The 18147-nt window shown below is 40.9% G+C and overlaps 1 protein-coding gene across 3 annotated transcripts in view; it reads left to right on the top strand.

Annotated features, from left to right (window-relative positions):
- Positions 1 to 17924, top strand: part of LOC109427035 (long-chain fatty acid transport protein 4) — a 55331-nt gene extending 37407 nt beyond the window's left edge. For all 3 annotated transcript variants that reach the window (XM_019702580.3, XM_062842884.1, XM_029865290.2), the window contains exons 6-11: positions 13396 to 13597; positions 13669 to 13861; positions 14019 to 14097; positions 14191 to 14460; positions 17152 to 17242; positions 17304 to 17924. In XM_019702580.3, coding sequence (XP_019558125.3) covers positions 13396 to 13597; positions 13669 to 13861; positions 14019 to 14097; positions 14191 to 14460; positions 17152 to 17242; positions 17304 to 17612 — 1144 coding nt within the window. In that variant the 3' untranslated portion in view covers positions 17613 to 17924. The remainder of the gene's footprint in view (positions 1 to 13395; positions 13598 to 13668; positions 13862 to 14018; positions 14098 to 14190; positions 14461 to 17151; positions 17243 to 17303) is intronic.
- The last annotated feature ends 223 nt before the right edge of the window (positions 17925 to 18147 follow it).

The raw sequence follows: 18147 nt of genomic DNA, 5'->3' as shown, positions 1-18147 counted from the left end.
TTTTTAAACAATAATATATTGTTGATAAACGTTCAAAATTTCATTTATTAGGTTCACTGGTCTTCAAAATATGACAGTTCAAGAATTAGTGTTTTTCGAGAACGGTTCTTGCTTCACGAAAGATTAACCAATAAAACTCTAATTTGTACCAATGATGCACATATAATAGGTGGTTAATAAACAGTCAAAATTAGAGAATTTTTGATGTACTCTATGAAATGTTACAGCATGTTGAATTTTTTTGTGAGAGAAAAAAAAGTTGCCTAGGGGCTGTCCATTAATTACGTAAGGGATTTTTTGAGATTTTTCGACACCCCCTCCCCCCCTTGTAAGATTTTTTGTATGGAAAGCCAAATATTTTTGTATGGCGCGTAAGATTTTTCAAACCCCCCCTCCCCCTATAAATTCTTACGTAATTAATGGACAGCCCCCTATCCCAAACATTTTTCACACCCCCTGTATATTCTATTCTATTCTAGTGCTTGCACAGCCAGTATTGAGAAGCGTCCTGGAAATATCAAAATTTCTTTTGATATTTTCTTGTCAGCATTAATATTTCTAGCAAGTCAGAGACGTGACGCAAATATTACAATCGTTGGGAGTGGTGCTGCTAAGAAGGTTAATGCACACTCCTTTAGCTGGCATCTCTCCTCCTGGGATGGGGCACAGGCATTTCTCCATTTGTCCTGACTTCAAGGTATAGGCTTTAGCGCCATTACTCGCTCTCTGAAACGAGAAAGGTTCCCCGAAAGAACAGAAAATATAAACGCTTAAAAAAAATTATTAGCAATAAACATTGAAACAGACGCAAAAAGAGGTCAAATTGTGTCAATTTTTTTTTTGTTATGTCCAAATTATTCTGCTTACTTTAAAGTTACTTTAGACAGGTTAACAGAGAAATTCAAATTTAGGTTCAAATGAAGCAGAGGTTCCCAAACTTTTTGCTACCGCGGCGCCTTTTGACATTTTCAAAATTTTCGCGGCGCACCAACAATTTTTTACAAAGAATTTTAATAATTTTAACACCTTCAGTTCAAATTTTCAAATATAAATCGTAAAAAAGCTATCAATGTCATGTTTTTTCATAATAAAAAAAAAGAAAAATTGCTTAAAGTTTCGCAAAACTTAACACAAATTTTAGATTTCTGAAGGATTGCATTGTAAAACTTTTAAATTTTTTAAATAAAGTACGTAGTTTACAAGATTTCAGATTTCAGATATAAAAATGAATTGTTCAGAAGCTGTCAGACCGGCTGACAATGACGGTGAGGGGTCATGTTTTTGTATTCTAAATTCAAAAAACACAACTCAACTCAATAACTCAAAAAAGGCGGCTTCAGAATCATGCATGAAATCGTCACATAAATTGTCGCAGATTTTTTTTACGATAAGGAGCTAAACCAGTCTATAGGAGGAAATCTCAATCATAGAGATAAACTAACAAGTAATGATAGTGATGTAAGTAAAAATGTCATACTGAAACTTTTGAGACAGCACGAAAATTAAGTGTTGAAAATGTTAAAATACACGTTAATAAAAACAAAACAAAAAAAAACAGCACGAGGACTCGCAATATCCATGGATATTGACAGTAATTATAAATGACAGTATTATGGAAAGAACTTAAAAACAGTTTTTTTTGAAATATCTACTTTGAATTACAAGCTATTGATAAAATCTAAAACTAAGCCGAATTACAAAAAGTCCAACAAATTGAGAGTCTTACCAAAATTTTCAAAATTCCGATGTTTCATGAGAATGTAATAAATTTCGGAAAACATTCGTAGACTTTGGAATATTAACTATTTAATTGAAAATTTTGAAGAGGGAAAACCCCTTTGAATGACTTTCTTTTGAAGTTTTTCACAAAAAAGCCAAAACATTGGTATCGAATACAAAAAAGGGTTTGAGATTACACTAGTTTTACAAAGCCTGCCTTTAATAATAATAGTTTGTTCTTTGTGTTTTGGCCCAAGGGCCTGCGGCGCACCTGAGAGATGTTCACGGCGCACCAGGGCGCCGCGGCTCGCGGTTTGGGAAGCACTGTTATGAAGGATTTCGATAGTGATTTTGTGTTTGATTATTTTAGTTGTAATAAATAAAATCAGAACAATCTCACCCAAGTTTCTCCTTGTTGGTTCGGGTATCATTGCTGGAGCATCTACCGAACTGTCCGCTGTAAATCTGTCACCATCTCTTATCAGGAATCACAACACTAATTTCAATCGTATTTGTTAACCTCTGTGCACCGTAAGCAATCCTGCTTGTTGGCAACCAGACCATTAATTTTCCACAGATATCACATACTTTGAAAAATCATAACTCAAGAACTAAGCATCGTTGATACAATTTTTTTTTGTGAAATTATAAGCAAATTTTCTCAGCAGTTCCAAAAAATACAAAATGAAAAATGTTTTCCACTGATGAGGAAAATCGGTTGGAAAAGTCGGAAAAACTAATAAGGAAGTCCGGAAAAATTTTCAAAAATTTTTTTTGGAAGGGAACTATAAAAGCTGTATTCTGTGGATTTTTTTTAGATATGGTTGTTCTCCGTTCGTGAGGTATGACCAATTTTGTGGAAATTGTCCAGATGTGCTCTATGAGCCGTCAGCTCAGTGTTTTTTCGAGTTTTCCTTCAGAAATTTCTCCAGAGATCCCTTAGGAATATCTCTTGGGATTGCTTCCGAGATTCCTCCTGGAGTTTCTCGCTGGAGAACTGCTAGAGGGATGCCTCCAAGATTCCTTCAGGATGTTCTCAGCAACTTCAGCGATTTCTTCAGTACTTGCTCCAGTACAGAAATTGTTCCTTGGATTCCTTCAAGAGCTCTTCCTGAGATTCCTCCAGAGCTTCCTCCATAAAGATACCTCAAGGATTTCCTCTAGAGAGTCCTCCAGGAATTCCTTCAGAAATTCTTCCATTGATTCCTCCAGGAATTTCTCCAGGGATTCCTTCTGAAAGTGCTCCAGTGATTATTCAAGGAAATCTTCCAGGAATTCCTCCAGGGATTTCTCTAGGGATTCCTCATGGAATTCATGCTGGGAATTCTCCAGCAATTCCTCTAAAGATTTCTCAAGGAATTTCTCAAGAGATTTATCCAGGAATTCCTGGAAGTATGTCTCCAGGAATTTCTGTAAGGGTTTCTTCCTTCCTTCAGGTATTCTTCTATGAAATTCTGTAGGGATCGCTCTAGTAATTTATCCAGGAATTATTTTAAGAATACCTCCAGAGATTCATCCATAGAGAGACACCTCAAAGATTTCCTCTAGAGATTCCTTCAAGAATTCCTCCAGATATTCTTCCATTGCTTCTTGTGCTCCAGTAATTATTCAAGACAATCCTCCAGGGATTCCTCTTACAAGCTATCCAGGAATCATTCTAGATATTCCTCCAGAACTTTTTCCTGAAGTTTCTCCAGGAGTTCCTCCAGGCATTCCCCTAGGATTTCATCCAGGCATTTTTCCAGAGACTCCTTCAGGTATCCCACCAAGAACTCCTTCAGGAGTTTATTCCAGGTATTTTTTCAGGAATTCCTCCAGGAATTTCAACAGGAATTCTTCCGGGAATTCCTTCGGAAATTTCTAAAGCACTTCTTCCAGAAATTTGCCAGGAAACCCTCAGGGATTCCTCTAATGATTCTCCCACAGATTTCTCCAGGAATTTCTCCATTGATTCTATCAGTTATTCCTCCAAGGTTTCCTCCTGGAATTCCTCCAGAAATTCCTCTGAGAGTTCCTCTAGGAATTTATTCAGTTTTTTTTTCTCAGGGATTACTCCCAAAATTTCTCTACAAATTCCTCCAGGAATTTATTCAAGGATGCCTCCAGGAGTTTTTCTAGGAATAGCTTCACGGAATTTCTCAAAGAATTCCTCTAGGGAGTTCTCCAAGAGTTCCTTCTGAGATTCCGCCAGGTATTCGTCCAGAAGTTCCTCCAGGCATTCGTCCTGAGGTTCCTCCAGAAATTGCTTCAGGGAGTCCTCCAGGATTTCCGACAGAGATTTCTCTAGGAATTGCTTCAGGGATTTTTTCCAGGAATTCGACTAGGGATTTTACCGAAAATTCCTCTTGGGATTCCTCCAGGAAGTGTCCAGAAATTCCTCCAAGGATTCCTCCAGAATTTTTTTCTAGAAATTTCTCCAGGATTCTTTGATTCTTTCAGGAATATATTACAGCTTTTTATCACAGATTTCTGCCAGGGTTTCTTCCGGGAATTTTAGGGATCTCTCCCATGCGTTCTTTAGGAATTCCTCCCGAAATTACTTTTTTGATACCTTTCGGGATCTCCTCATTTATTTTTACCGAGTTTATTGTTGAGACTCCACTCAACAAGATTCATTTAGAGATTCTTTCTATCATTCTTCCGGGGATTCGTTTAGGAATTTCTCCCGGAATTCCTTCATTGATATCTCTTGGGATTCCTCCCGGAGTTTTTCTTCGATTATTCTCAAGATTCCATCAGGGTTTCCTGCAGGCTCCGGGACCCTTCCGTGATCCCTTCAGGGATTTGCGAGCTTGCTTTGGGAATTCTCCCAGCATCTCTTTATTGATACTTTCCGGGATATCTGCAACGATTTTCGGCTAGGCAGTCGCAAACGATCAGATATTCTCCTTCATCCGGCGACGTTCCGATGTTTATTACATCTTCTTCAGGGAATTAGAGTGTTAATTGCTTTCGTTCTAAAAAGCTTTGTGGAAGCATAATCCGTCCAAAACAATAATTTAAAAAAAAAACGTTGAGATCCACTTCTAGAACACTAATAATATTTGCCAAATTCGGTTCGCACTTCTAACAACGCCACTCTCATTCCCCCAATTCCGGGATATCGTCATTTATTTTTACTGTTTTTTTAGGGATTCCTCCCGAGATTCTTCTGAGACTGCTCCCGGGACTCCGTTCGGCATTCTTTGCTGAATTTCTCGGATTTTTTTAGATTCCCTCAGGGGTTTCCCATGCCTCTTTAACCCTTCAGGACGCGCACTGTTGTAAAAAGTACAACACTGCCAAAAAACCTCGCTAGTCGTATACAGCGCGAGCGCGGCGCAGTTTTGGTTGCTTGATGGCGCGTGTCCTAAATGGTTAAAGATGCCTCTTAAAATTATTTCTGGAATTCTTTTAGCAATTCCATCCGGAATTCTTTCATTGGTTCCTCCCGGGTTTCCTTTAGAGATTTATTCCGGGATAGGGTAGTGGACGTATTTTGGCCCGGGCATGTATTTTGGCCCTCCCCGGGATTTTTATTACATTTACCATATAATCGCTACAAAATTATGGCAAATGATTATTGGAAGTTCCAATAATCATTTGCCAAAATTTTGTAGAGATTATATGATGAATGATAATTAAAAACCCAGGGTGGGCCAAAATACATGCCCCGGGCCAAAATACGTCCACTACCCTACTTTCAAGGATTATTCCCGAAAATGCATCAGGTATTCCTCCAGATTCTTCCTGGGGTCTCTCTCGGGATTCCTTTAGATATTGCTCCCGAACTTCCATCTGAAATTCCTCCCGGAAATTATTCATTGATTACTCCCGGAATTTCTTCTTTCTCTGAATGCTCAGGTTTTCTTTAGAGATCCCTTTTAATTATTATTATTAATATTTATTAAAGACACTTTACCACTTATGTGGCATTCGTGTCTGGAATCCCTTTTAAGATTCATTCAGGGATTTTTTCAAGGATACTTTCCGGGATTCATTTAGAGATTTCTTCCGGAATTCCATATAAGACTTCTGGTTTCTCCCAGGATTTGTAATGGCTTCCTTTCAGAGATTTCAGAAATTTCTCCCAAAATTTCTTGAGATATTTGTCCCAGGCCACCTCCAGAAATTTATGTATTTTCTCCCCATATTCTTTTAATTTCAGGATTCCTTCTGGGATACCGTTAGTGATTTATCCTGGAATAACTTCGAAGATTACTTCCGGGATTTCTTCTGGGATTTCTTCCGGGATTCTCTTGAGGTTCCTCTAGTGCTTTCTCCAATGATTCCTTCAGGGATTTCTTCAGGGCTCGCTCCAGGATTCTTTTAGAGATTTGTCTCGAGATTCTCTCAGGAATTTCTCTAGAATATTCAAAAGGATTCCTTTTGAGATACAGATATAACTCCCAGATTCTGTAGGGAATTCTTGAGAAATTTCTCCTGGGTTTCCTTTAGGATTCTTACCGCGATTCTTTCATTGATTCTTACCAGGTTTCCTGAGTTTTTTTCAGGAAGTATTTCAATGATACTTCCAGGGTTACCTTCATTTCTCCCAGGATACCTTTAGGCATGCTCTCACATATTTATCGATATTAATTTACGTTTTCCTTCAGAGATTTCTTCCAGGCTTTTATTGATTCTTAACAAATTTCCTTTTAGTCAATTCGATCTTTTGAAGATTTCTACTGAGATTCTTTCAGGGAATTCTGAGATTCATTTAATGTTTTTTTAACGATTCATTTTATGATTTTCAAACGAATCCTGTCGAAATTTTTTCATGGGTTCTCGGAATTCCTTACTAGATTTCTCCTGGGATTACTCCAGAGATTCTTTCATGGCCCATTTTTTCACAAATTTCATCTTTCAATTTGTCAATTAGCAACATTTCGTGCCTTCTAATTACAAGTTTTTCCAGTATGTTTCAGACATACCAGCAAATCTGGTAAAGTGCCAGTAAAATGGGCAATATGTTTCATTGTATTCTTTCATGGGTTTCTCCAGGATTATGCGAGGGCTATTTTGAGACACCTTGGGCATTGACGAATTAAATTTTATAATGGCCATCCAATAGTTAGCTTAGATAGAGATTATTCTTGTCATTCACGAAGTTTCTTTTTTTTTTTTTTTATCTAGTTCGTTTATTTGGGGCTCAATCGCGTATAACGCTTTACGGAGCCGAGGATCTTTCTTTGTACTTAATAGTATACATTATACAGAGTAATAACTTTTTAATGATATCTGTTAGTAATGGGTGGAAGCCAGGGTACTCGTGGCAGCTCGAGGTTAGAAGGTCACATTTTGAGGGATGGACAGGGTAAGGATTGGGCCAAAGGTTTCACTGCTGCTCATCCGGGGGTGAATCGCATCTTGCTAGCGTATTCGGTGCCTTGTGGTGTTGGTACCAACTTGTTGTGGGACTTGGTTTTCCGGATGGCCAGGAGCAGCTTGGTAACACAAAGAGGACAAAACAGAGAAAAAAAAACTGGAGAAGAAAACACAAGCAAATTAAACTTTTATACCAGCAGAGCGAAGAAAGTCGAAAATACATCCCATGTATGTGACATCGCGGGTCCCCAACACATCTCTCACAAGAACAAAGGGTTGTCTACCTCGGGCCTCAAGGGTATCCAAAAGTAGCGCTCTGGAGGCGTCATTATCCGGGCATTGCCAAACTACGTGGTCGATGTCATCATAACCGGAACCGCACTTAGTACAAACATTGCTCAACGCGAGGTTAATCCTGTGTAAATGCGCGTCTAGCGAGTAATGGTTGGACATAAGTCTTGACATCACGCGAATGAAATTGCGACTTACATCCAGACCATACCACCACACTCGCAAAGAAACATTAGGAATAATGGAATGTAACCACCGTCCCAGCTGGCCATCTCGCCAATCATTTTGCCAACTTTGAAGAGAACTCTGGCGAACAAAATGGAAAAATTCATCATGTGAAATTCTTCTATCATAGATCTCACCTTCCTGTGCGCCCACCTTTGCGAGAGAGTCCGCCTTCTCATTGCCATAAATTGAGCAATGTGAGGGGACCCATACAAAGGTAATCTTGTATGATCTTTCGACCAGTGCACCCATCTGCTCCCTTATTTTTGTAAGAAAGTAAGATGAATGTTTTACAGGTTTCATCGACCGGAGTGCCTCAATCGAACTAAGGCTATCCGAGAAGATGAAGAAATGGTCTACGGGCATGTTGGAAATCATCCCCAAAGCGAAGTTGATTGCTGCCAGCTCAGCAACATAAACCGAACAAGGTTCCTGAAGTTTGCGGAAGGCGGTGAAATTTTCATTGAAAACACCGAAACCAGTGGATCCATTTATGCGAGACCCATCAGTGAAGAATCTCTTACAGGAATTGACATTTTGGTACTTTTCGTTAAAAATGCGAGGAATAGATATACATCGAAGTTGATCTGGTATTCCATGAATAGCTTGTTTCATGGACAGATCGTATTTAACAGAGGAACTGTCATTAGTGAAGTGTACACGGGGAGGATTATAACTTGGTAGGCTTATATCAGATGACATGTAGAACAGATAGATTCTCATGAATTTTGATTGAGTGTTCAGACTGAGCATTTCTTCGAAATTTTCAATGACAAGTGTGTTGCTCACTCCACACTTGATAAGTAACCTTAGCGAGAGCTCCCAGAATCGGTTCTGGAGAGGTTTCACCCCTGCCAGGACCTCAAGGCTCGCATTATGCGTTGAGTGCATACAGCCGAGAGCAATACGCAAACAACGGTATTGAATTCGTTCCAACTTTATTAGGTGGCAGTTTGCTGCTGAGTGGAAGCAGAAAGAGCCATACTCAATAACAGAGAGAATAGTCGTTTTGTAAAGTTTTATGAGGTCTTCCGGGTGAGCACCCCACCATGTTCCGGTAATTGTGCGTAGAAAATTGATCCTTTGTTGACATTTTTGAACCAAATACTTGATTTGGGTACCCCAAGTGCCTTTTGAATCAAACCAGACCCCAAGGTATTTCGAAGTCAAAGACTGGTCGATTTCTATTCCCAAAAGATTGAGTTTCAGTTGGGCTGGGTTCCGCTTTCTAGAAAACACAACCAATTGAGTTTTTTGCGGAGCAAACTCGATCCCTAAATCTCTTGCCCAGATTGACAGATTATTTAGAGAATTTTGCAATGGTCTTTGCAACATTTCTGCATGTGGGCCTTTTAGAGAAACCACAGCATCATCTGCAAGTTGTCTTAGCGTGCATTGTCCTTCCAAGCAACTATCAATGTCTTTCACGTAAAAATTATAAAGCAAGGGACTTAAACATGAGCCTTGGGGTAGGCCCATGTAACTTATTCTGGAAGTTGTCAGTTGTCCGAGATTGAAGCTCATATGTTTTTCTGACAACAAATTATACAAGAAATTATTTAAAATTCCTGGAAGTCCACTATTGTGCAGTTTTTCTGACAATATTCCTATGGAAACTGAATCAAAGGCGCCCTTAATATCCAAGAAAACTGAAGCCAGTTGCTCCTTTTCCGCAAAGGCCAGTTGAATATCTGTTGAAAGCAACGCTAGACAATCGTTTGTTCCTTTGCCCTTGCGAAACCCGAACTGTGTATTTGAAAGCAAGTTATTCGATTCGACCCAATGATCGAGTCGTGATAGGATCATTTTTTCCAACAATTTCCTTAAGCATGATAACATAGCAATTGGGCGGTATGAATTATGATCAGACGCTGGTTTACCAGGCTTTTGAATAGCTATTACTTTGACCTGTCTCCATTCATGCGGAACGATGTTGTTCTCCATGAATGAGTTGAACAGGTCCAGTAATCGTCTTTTCGCGATATCTGGGAGATTCTTTAGAAGATTGAACTTGATCATATCGCATCCCGGAGCGGAATTGTTTGATGAAAGAAGAGCCATAGAAAGTTCCAGCATAGTGAAGGGTCTGTCCAGAGAACCGTCTCTTGGGGATGTTTCCCAAGAAATCGGTTGTGCTGGGACTGAGTCTGGGCAGACCTTTTTCGCAAAGCTGAATATCCAACGGTTGGAGTATTCGTCACTCTCATTAGAAGAAGAGCGGTTTCGCATGTTGCGAGCCACTCTCCAAAGCGTTGTCATTGAAGTTTCTCTTGAGAGACCCTCAATGAAGTGTCGCCAATAACTACGCTTCTTCGCTTTCAGCAGGTTTCTCAGCTGTCTTTCGAGCTTTGCGTACTCTTGATAAAGATCTGAGGTACCGTGCCTACGGAAAGTTTTGAAAGCATCAGATTTTTTAAGATACAACTGGGTGCAATCATCATCCCAACCTAGTGTGGCTGGTCTTCTTTTGAAGGTTGCACTTGGAACACGTCGTTTTTGTGATTCTAATGCACTCTTATATATCAGTTCAGACAGGAATCGATACTCATCCAAAGGTGGGAGGGGATTGAATGATTCGATGCCAAAAGATACCGCTTCTGCATACTTTTGCCAATCGATATTCCTTGTGAGGTCAAAAGGAACCTGAATTGGATGGTCTGACCTTTCACTATTATGCTTTATGGTGGTTATAATGGGTAAGTGATCACTACCATGAGGATCCTCGATTACCTTCCACAAGCAATCGAATGATAGTGAGCTTGACCCCAGTGATAGGTCGAGACGACTTTCTTTGCCGTCAGATGCAATACGTGTCACTTCACCTGTATTTAAAATGTTCAAATTGAAATCGTCGCACAAATCATAGAAAATGGCCGCTCTATTATCGTCATATGGTTCGCCCCACCCTGTACCATGCGCGTTCATATCACCCAGAATTAAAACTGGATGTGATAGTGCAGAAACCGCATTCCAAAGATGACGGCGGTTAATTGAAATTCTTGGAGGAATGTAAACGGAAGCTACGCAAAGTTCTTTACCCTTTACGATTATTTGGCAAGCGACGATTTCTACGCCAGGATGAGTCGCGATTGGAATTCTATAAAATGAGTAAGTCTTTTTGATCCCCAAAAGAACTCCCCCATAATGGTCATCTCTATCCTGGCGTATAATGTTAAAATCGTGGAAGTTGAGTTCATCTTCAGAAGAAAGCCATGTTTCACAAAGGGCAAAAATATCACAATCAGAGTTGTGAATCAAAAACTTAAACAGGTCTAATTTAGGTTTTAGACTATGACAGTTCCACTGTAGCACAGTGATCATATCTTGTACCTCACTTGATGAATTATCCATCGAAAGATATGATCGCAGCAAGGAGGGGCCATGATTGTGTCAGATTCCGAAAATATTCTTCTACTGTAGGTATAAACATATCAATAATGCCTCTTAATGTTTCTGGAAGGCTGAGGGCATTATATAAGCGATCCACGAGAACCCTAAAAGTAAACAGTCCTCGCTTGGGTCTAGGAGGCTTGCTTGAACTGCGAGGAACTTTGGTAGCTTTTTTCTTGCTACCTTGTCGATTATTTCTCTTTGAAGTGTATTTAACAGGCGGAGACGGGGGTGACAGGTTCTTGCTACAACATGGAGCTGAAGCTAGAGGAACCTGATTCTTCGGAGTTTTTAAGTTTACCCCGTCTCCTTTATCATTAGGCAAACTTTTGAGGGAAGACTTTAAAAAGACCTTTCGGCGCAATCCCGGGGAAGATGATGACTTCCTTTTTCCAGGTGCGTGTACCTCCGAAAGAGATCCACCCTCATCAGTTTCGCCATCGTCCTGATCATCGGAAGACAACTCCTGATAGGGATTTTCAACTGGGACAGCTGATTCAGACACGGAATCTGGTGTTTTAAAAGATTTCACCATCTCCGCATATGTCTGTTTGGAGCGCTTTATGATAGAGCGACTCTCATTTCGAATGCGTCTTTTGTAAGCCGGGCAAACTTGCAAGTCGTGTGGATCTCCGCCACAGTAGCTACATTTTTCCGCTTCCTGTGTGCAAGAGTCCTCCAAGTGAGCTTGGTTGCATTTGCCACAACGGGGCTTGTTGTCGCAAAAGCTATCACTGTGACCAAACTGCTTGCATTTGGTACAATTAAAAACCTTCGGCCTAAAAAGATGCACTGGGTAAAAACCACCATCAATTACAACAAATTCCGGGAGGACGGAACCTGGAAAAGTCACTCGAAAAAACGCTGAAGGCGAGTACACCTTTTTATTTCCTTCCATGGAAACCTTAGATAAGCGTTTACAGTCTAGGATAGCCACATCAGGAATTGACCTATTTTTGAATCGACCAAAGCCGGTCTTGATGTCCTCACATGTCAGCATTTCGTCGAGGATCTTCCCCTCCACCTCCACTTCTCGTGCTGGCACATAGACCGCGTATTCAACAGTAAACGCTTCGTGTTGAGCAATTTCATTTGCTGCTTTGTAGCTAGGTGCGGTAACACGCAGCTTGGATGCTTTCACTTGGTGAATAACGGTCCCAGGATACTTACGCGTCAGCTCTCGAGAAATCGAAAGCATATTCAATGGTTTGCATTTGCGCCGGAAATAGACAACCCAAGGTCCAGGCGAAGATGGCTGATAAAACCGCGTACGAGCAATTATATCATTGGGAGGCGTTTCGCCTCCAATCGAATCGTCCATGTGGAAACAAATTTATGGAAAATAACTCAAAAGTGCAAAAGAGGAAGAGAAAAACCTTAAAGTATTTACAGTGCACTTTCTTCCTTAGGACGACAACTGTTTGGTTTGTAAACCAAACAATGTTAATAATATATAGAAAAAAAATAAAGCAAAAAAAAAAACTTGTACTAATAATATACGAATTCAATTCTTATGTTTATTTTAGCGCACCCTGTAGGATGCAAACAAACGGTATTGAAAAAAAAAGAAAAAATAGCTAATAAAAAAAAACAAAAAAAAAATGTTCTGTTATTTACAGTTTGTACACCCTTACCCGTATACAGTAGTTTGGGAACCACTGTTATGGATGTCAAAAAAAAAAAGCACGTGGTCGAATGTGGACTGGGGATACAATAGACAAAAGCGATCAAAACAAATTGGGCGGACAAAAGAGTGTATCGAAAGAGTGATACTTATCTGACCGGAGCAGGTAGATATTTATCACAGGCAGGCAGATGGTAAAGCTGTCCGTCGCGTCTGCCTTCGCACCCGTCGCCGCCGTCCTCTTTGTTGACGGAGGGGCTGATGATGGCGATAATGATGACTTTTGGATGCGATTATTCGTTGACCTTGATGTACGATGATGCAAGCACCTCGCTTCCGCGTTGCGCTGGATACCACCTTGCGACACTACACTTCGCACAAGCAGGAGAACGCACGATATAAAAAACCTTCCGCAATTGCGGGGGAAAAAACTCTACTTCTACGAGGTCTATCGCGTGGTGAGATACGGAGCACACGTCCGACTCGTCCAAATGCACAACAGGGAATGATTCACGAAGTTTCATCAAAGGTTGTTTTCTTTTGTCTTATTTACCCAGATATTTCGACAGTTCTTCAATAATTTCGTAATTTTTTAAGACTTTCATTAATTTTAATGCGAAAAGCTTCTTTAAAAGAATTTCAGGACATAGGTATATTTGTTCTGCACTAATCAAAAGTAATCACAAAAATTTAAAAACAAAATTTGATTCGAAAATAAATAAAAAAAACAAAAAAAAACTTAGACACCAAATGTAATAAAACGTAACTTAAAGATATTCAAAAATAGTAGTATACTAAATATGTAGTGTTTGTAATCTTTCTAATTATTGTTCCCCCAGATTCATCATGATGGGCACTGGTTGCTACTACATGCTGTCCCTCCGCGAAGACGACATCATTTACAATCCATTGCCACTGTACCATTCCGCGGGCGGAATGGTAGGCATGGGAAGTGTCCTCCTATGTGGACTGACCGCTGCGCTTCGGAAAAAGTTTTCCGCCTCCAACTTCTTCCCGGACTGCATCAAGTACAACTGCACGGTATGATGTCACCAACTCTACCCCAACTAAAACCTGCCGTCTAATCAACTTTTTGTTCCCCCCCACCAAAGGTTGCCCAATACATCGGAGAAATTTGTCGATTCGTGCTGACTACCCCACCTCGGCCGACCGACGGCCAGCACAAGGTCCGGATGATGTTCGGCAATGGATTGCGACCGCAGATCTGGACCCAATTTGCGTCACGCTTCAACATCAGCCAAATTGCCGAGTTTTACGGATCAACTGAGGGCAATTCGAATCTGAGTGAGTATAGTCGCAGTCGGTGTTTTTTTTTTCAATCTTTCTAGTTTGGCAAAACGCGGTGGTGCTGATAGCAGCAGCCAAAGAGCGGACGGAGTTGTCCTGATGTTGATTGATGACTTGTTTGTGTTTTCTTGCGTGTTTCTGCTTTCAATTGCAGTGAATCTGGACAACACGTTGGGAGCAGTTGGCTTCGTTCCCGCCTTTGCCAGGAAATTGTACCCGGTGACGTTGGTGAGGTAGGATGAGCGTTCTATAGATTGCCACCCTATAGGAAACATTCCAGATGAATAACAAATTATGATTTTCTCTTTTCTGTGTGATTTTGATAGATGCGATGAGGAAACTGGCGAGGTCATCCGTAATGACGATGGGCTATGCATTCGCTGCAAACCAGGTGAACCGGGGGTGTTTGTCGGCAAGATCAATCTGAAGAATGCTCTCAGTTCGTTCGTGGGCTATGCCGATAAGAAAGCTTCCGAGAAGAAGGTACTGAGGGACGTCTTTACCAAGGGGGACATGTACTTCAACTCGGGTGATATTCTGGTGGCGGATCTGTTCGGATATTATTACTTCAAGGATCGGACTGGAGATACTTTCAGGTGAGGTGGACAATATTTTCATCGCATTTTATTTAAAATCACATGCGAGCCTGCCTTGCATTTAATGCTGTGCATTGGATCTGTGAAATATTATCTTTGGATTAACGGCTTGGCAATTTTAGATAGTTCAAAAGAGTTTTTCATGAACCCGACGTTTGGATCAGAGTATTGTGTCTTCCCCAGAAGATTTCTTTCGGTATCCCTCCTAGAATTCCTTCAGAAATTTCTTCTGAGATTCCTACAGAATTTCCTTCAGGGACTCCTACAGGAATTCCTTCAGGGACTCCTTCAGGAATCCCTCCAGGAATTCGTTCTGGAATTCCTACAGGAATTCTTTCAGGGTTTCCTCCAGGAATTTCTTCAGGGATCCCTTCAGGAATACCTCCAGGGATTCCTTTAGGAATACCTTCAGGAATTCCTTCAGAAATACCTTCAGGAATACCTTCAGGGATTCCTTCAGAAATACCTCCAGGGATTCCTTCAGGAATACCTCCAGGGATTCCTTCAGGAATACCTCCAGGGATTCCTTCAGAATTTCCTTCAGGGACTCCTTCAGGAATACCTCCAGGGATTCCTTCAGGAATACCTCCAGGGATTCCTTCAGGAATACCTCCAGGGATTCCTTCAGGAATACCTCCAGGGATTCCTTCAGGAATACCTTAAGGAATTCCTTCACGAATATCTTCAGGAATTCCTTCAGGAATACCTTCAGGAATTCCTACAGGAATACCTTCAGGGATTCCTACAGGAATACCTTCAGGGATTCCTTCAGGAATACCTTCAGGGATTCCTTCAGGAATACCTTCAGGGATTCCTTCAGGAATACCTTCAGGGATTCCTTCAGGAATAACTTCAGGGATTCCTTCAGGAATACCTTCAGGGATTCCTTCAGGAATACCTTCAGGGATTCCTTCAGGAATACCTTCAGGGATTCCTTCAGGAATACCTTCAGGGATTCCTTCAGGAATACCTTCAGGGATTCCTTCAGGAATACCTTCAGGGATTCCTTCAGGAATACCTTCAGGGATTCCTTCAGGAATACCTTCAGGGATTCCTTCAGGAATACCTTCAGGGATTCCTTCAGGAATACCTTCAGGGATTCCTTCAGGAATACCTTCAGGGATTCCTTCAGGAATACCTTCAGGGATTCCTTCAGGAATACCTTCAGGGATTCCTTCAGGAATACCTTCAGGGATTCCTTCAGGAATACCTTCAGGGATTCCTTCAGGAATACCTTCAGGGATTCCTTCAGGAATACCTTCAGGGATTCCTTCAGGAATACCTTCAGGGATTCCTTCAGGAATACCTTCAGGGATTCCTTCAGGAATACCTTCAGGGATTCCTTCAGGAATACCTTCAGGGATTCCTTCAGGAATACCTTCAGGGATTCCTTCAGGAATACCTTCAGGGATTCCTTCAGGAATACCTTCAGGGATTCCTTCAGGAATACCTTCAGGGATTCCTTCAGGAATACCTTCAGGGATTCCTTCAGGAATACCTTCAGGGATTCCTTCAGGAATACCTTCAGGGATTCCTTCAGGAATACCTTCAGGGATTCCTTCAGGAATACCTTCAGGGATTCCTTCAGGAATACCTTCAGGAATACCTTCAGGGATTCCTTCAGGAATACCTTCAGGGATTCCTTCAGGAATACCTTCAGGGATTCCTACAGGAATACCTTCAGGGATTCCTTCAGGAATACCTTCAGGGATTCCTTCAGGAATACCTTCAGGGATTCCTTCAGGAATACCTTCAGGGATTCCTTCAGGAATACCTTCAGGGATTCCTTCAGCAATACCTTCAGGGATTCCTTCAGGAATACCTTCAGGGATTCCTTCAGGAATACCTTCAGGGATTCCTTCAGGAATACCTTCAGGGATTCCTTCAGGAATACCTTCAGGGATTCCTTCAGGCATACCTTCAGGGATTCCTTTAGGCATACCTTCAGGGATTCCTTCAGGAAATCCTTTAAAGATTCCTCCTGAACTTCCTTGAGGGATTCCTCCAGGAATTGCTTCAGAGATTCCTGCAGGAATTGCTTCAGGGATTCCTCCTGGAATTCCTTCAGGGATTCCTCCAAGAATTCCTTAGGGGATTCCTCCAGGAATTTCTTCAGGGAATCTTCCAGGAATTCCTTCAGGGATTCTTCCAGAAATTCACAGAGGATTTTCTCTAGGAATCCTTTTCTGGGATTCCTCCAGGAATTCTTACAGAGGTTTCTACAAGATTTGCTTCAGGAATTCTTCTAGGGATTTCTCCAATAATTGCTTTAGGGATTCATCCAGGAATTCCGTCAGCAATTCCTTCAGAGATTTTTTTTTAGTGATTCTTGCAATGATTTTTCGAGGAATTCCTTTGTAGCTCATTTAAAAAAGAAAATGTTGGCAAGTTTATGCATCGATCTTAAGTGATGTTCTTTCAGTTTTTCCGAATGTTTAGAGTTCGCTAATCTTCCTCCATGCCGTCTATAAAGTTTTCGACTTCTATCTAGTTCGGTTACTGTTTTCGTATTTTGTGACAATCACCAGCCCACTGGAGTCTACCGTATGTGATACGAATCAAAATATTCGCTTATGTGTACACTTGATACAACTTGTGATTCATTCGTCTGTGCCAAACACTATTTTATATTTTTTCACGCAGAATCAGCTTTATGCTCATCATATACTTTTTTTTATTAAAACATTACAGATGGCGTGGTGAGAACGTTGCAACATCCGAAGTGGAAGGCGTTATAACGAACATCATTGGCCTGAAAGACTGTGCTGTCTATGGAGTCGATGTAGGTTGAAAATCAAATTCTTTTTCAGGGTATACATTAAAAGATTGATCGCTTTGTCTAGATTCCCGGAACGGAAGGTAAAGCCGGAATGGCAGCCATTGTCGACACTGAGGGAAAACTTGACATGGAACAGCTGGCGGCAGGCATCCGCGGTAGTTTACCTCCATATGCACGTCCGCTGTTCATCCGGGTACTCTCGGAAGTTCCAATGACAACGACATTCAAACTGAAGAAACGTGATCTGCAGATCGATGGATACGACATCAACAAGATCAAGGATCCCATCTATTTCTTGCAGCCGAATGGAAGCTACACCCGGTTTAGTGCCGAAGAGTTCGCAACAGTGAGCAGTGGCAAAGGCAAGTTCTAGAGAGCTGCTGGCGCCGCCAACGAATGATAGTCAAAATTGAATAGCCAAAAGACGAAACAGTTCACCAATTCCAATCGACTGAGTAGTAAGGTTTGAATGATCGATTTTTAATGTGCCGAGTTAGTTATTAAGAATGGTTTTGTTTCTAGTGTGAAGTAAATTCAAAGAGCATGTTTTCCTTTGAAATCTCATTTCAAGTAAGATGATTGTTACATTTGCCATACGAATAAAACTCCAAGATATTTGTATTTCATAGTTTCGATTCATGAGTACAACGTAGAAATAAATATAAGCGTAGAACAGTTATAACAAGCACAAATGTTTCAATTAGCGAGAAATTTCAGATCAAAGCATCAATTAAAATCATTAGTCATCCGCTCATCCCACCAATGAAGTGATGCTAGTGTTTTGCATTTTAGCATACGGCGCACACTATTTGCATGTGCAATCGCCAATTGCACAAATCGGTCGTTCTTTTTCTGTGTTGTACCCGCCGCTAATGTTTGTGTTAATTTATACATCACGGCGATTCGTT

Source organism: Aedes albopictus, chromosome 3, assembly GCF_035046485.1.
Source record: "Aedes albopictus strain Foshan chromosome 3, AalbF5, whole genome shotgun sequence".
Lineage (NCBI taxonomy): Eukaryota > Metazoa > Arthropoda > Insecta > Diptera > Culicidae > Aedes > Aedes albopictus.
Note: the sequence above shows the minus strand (reverse complement) of the source record. Positions and strands in the feature narration are given on the sequence as shown.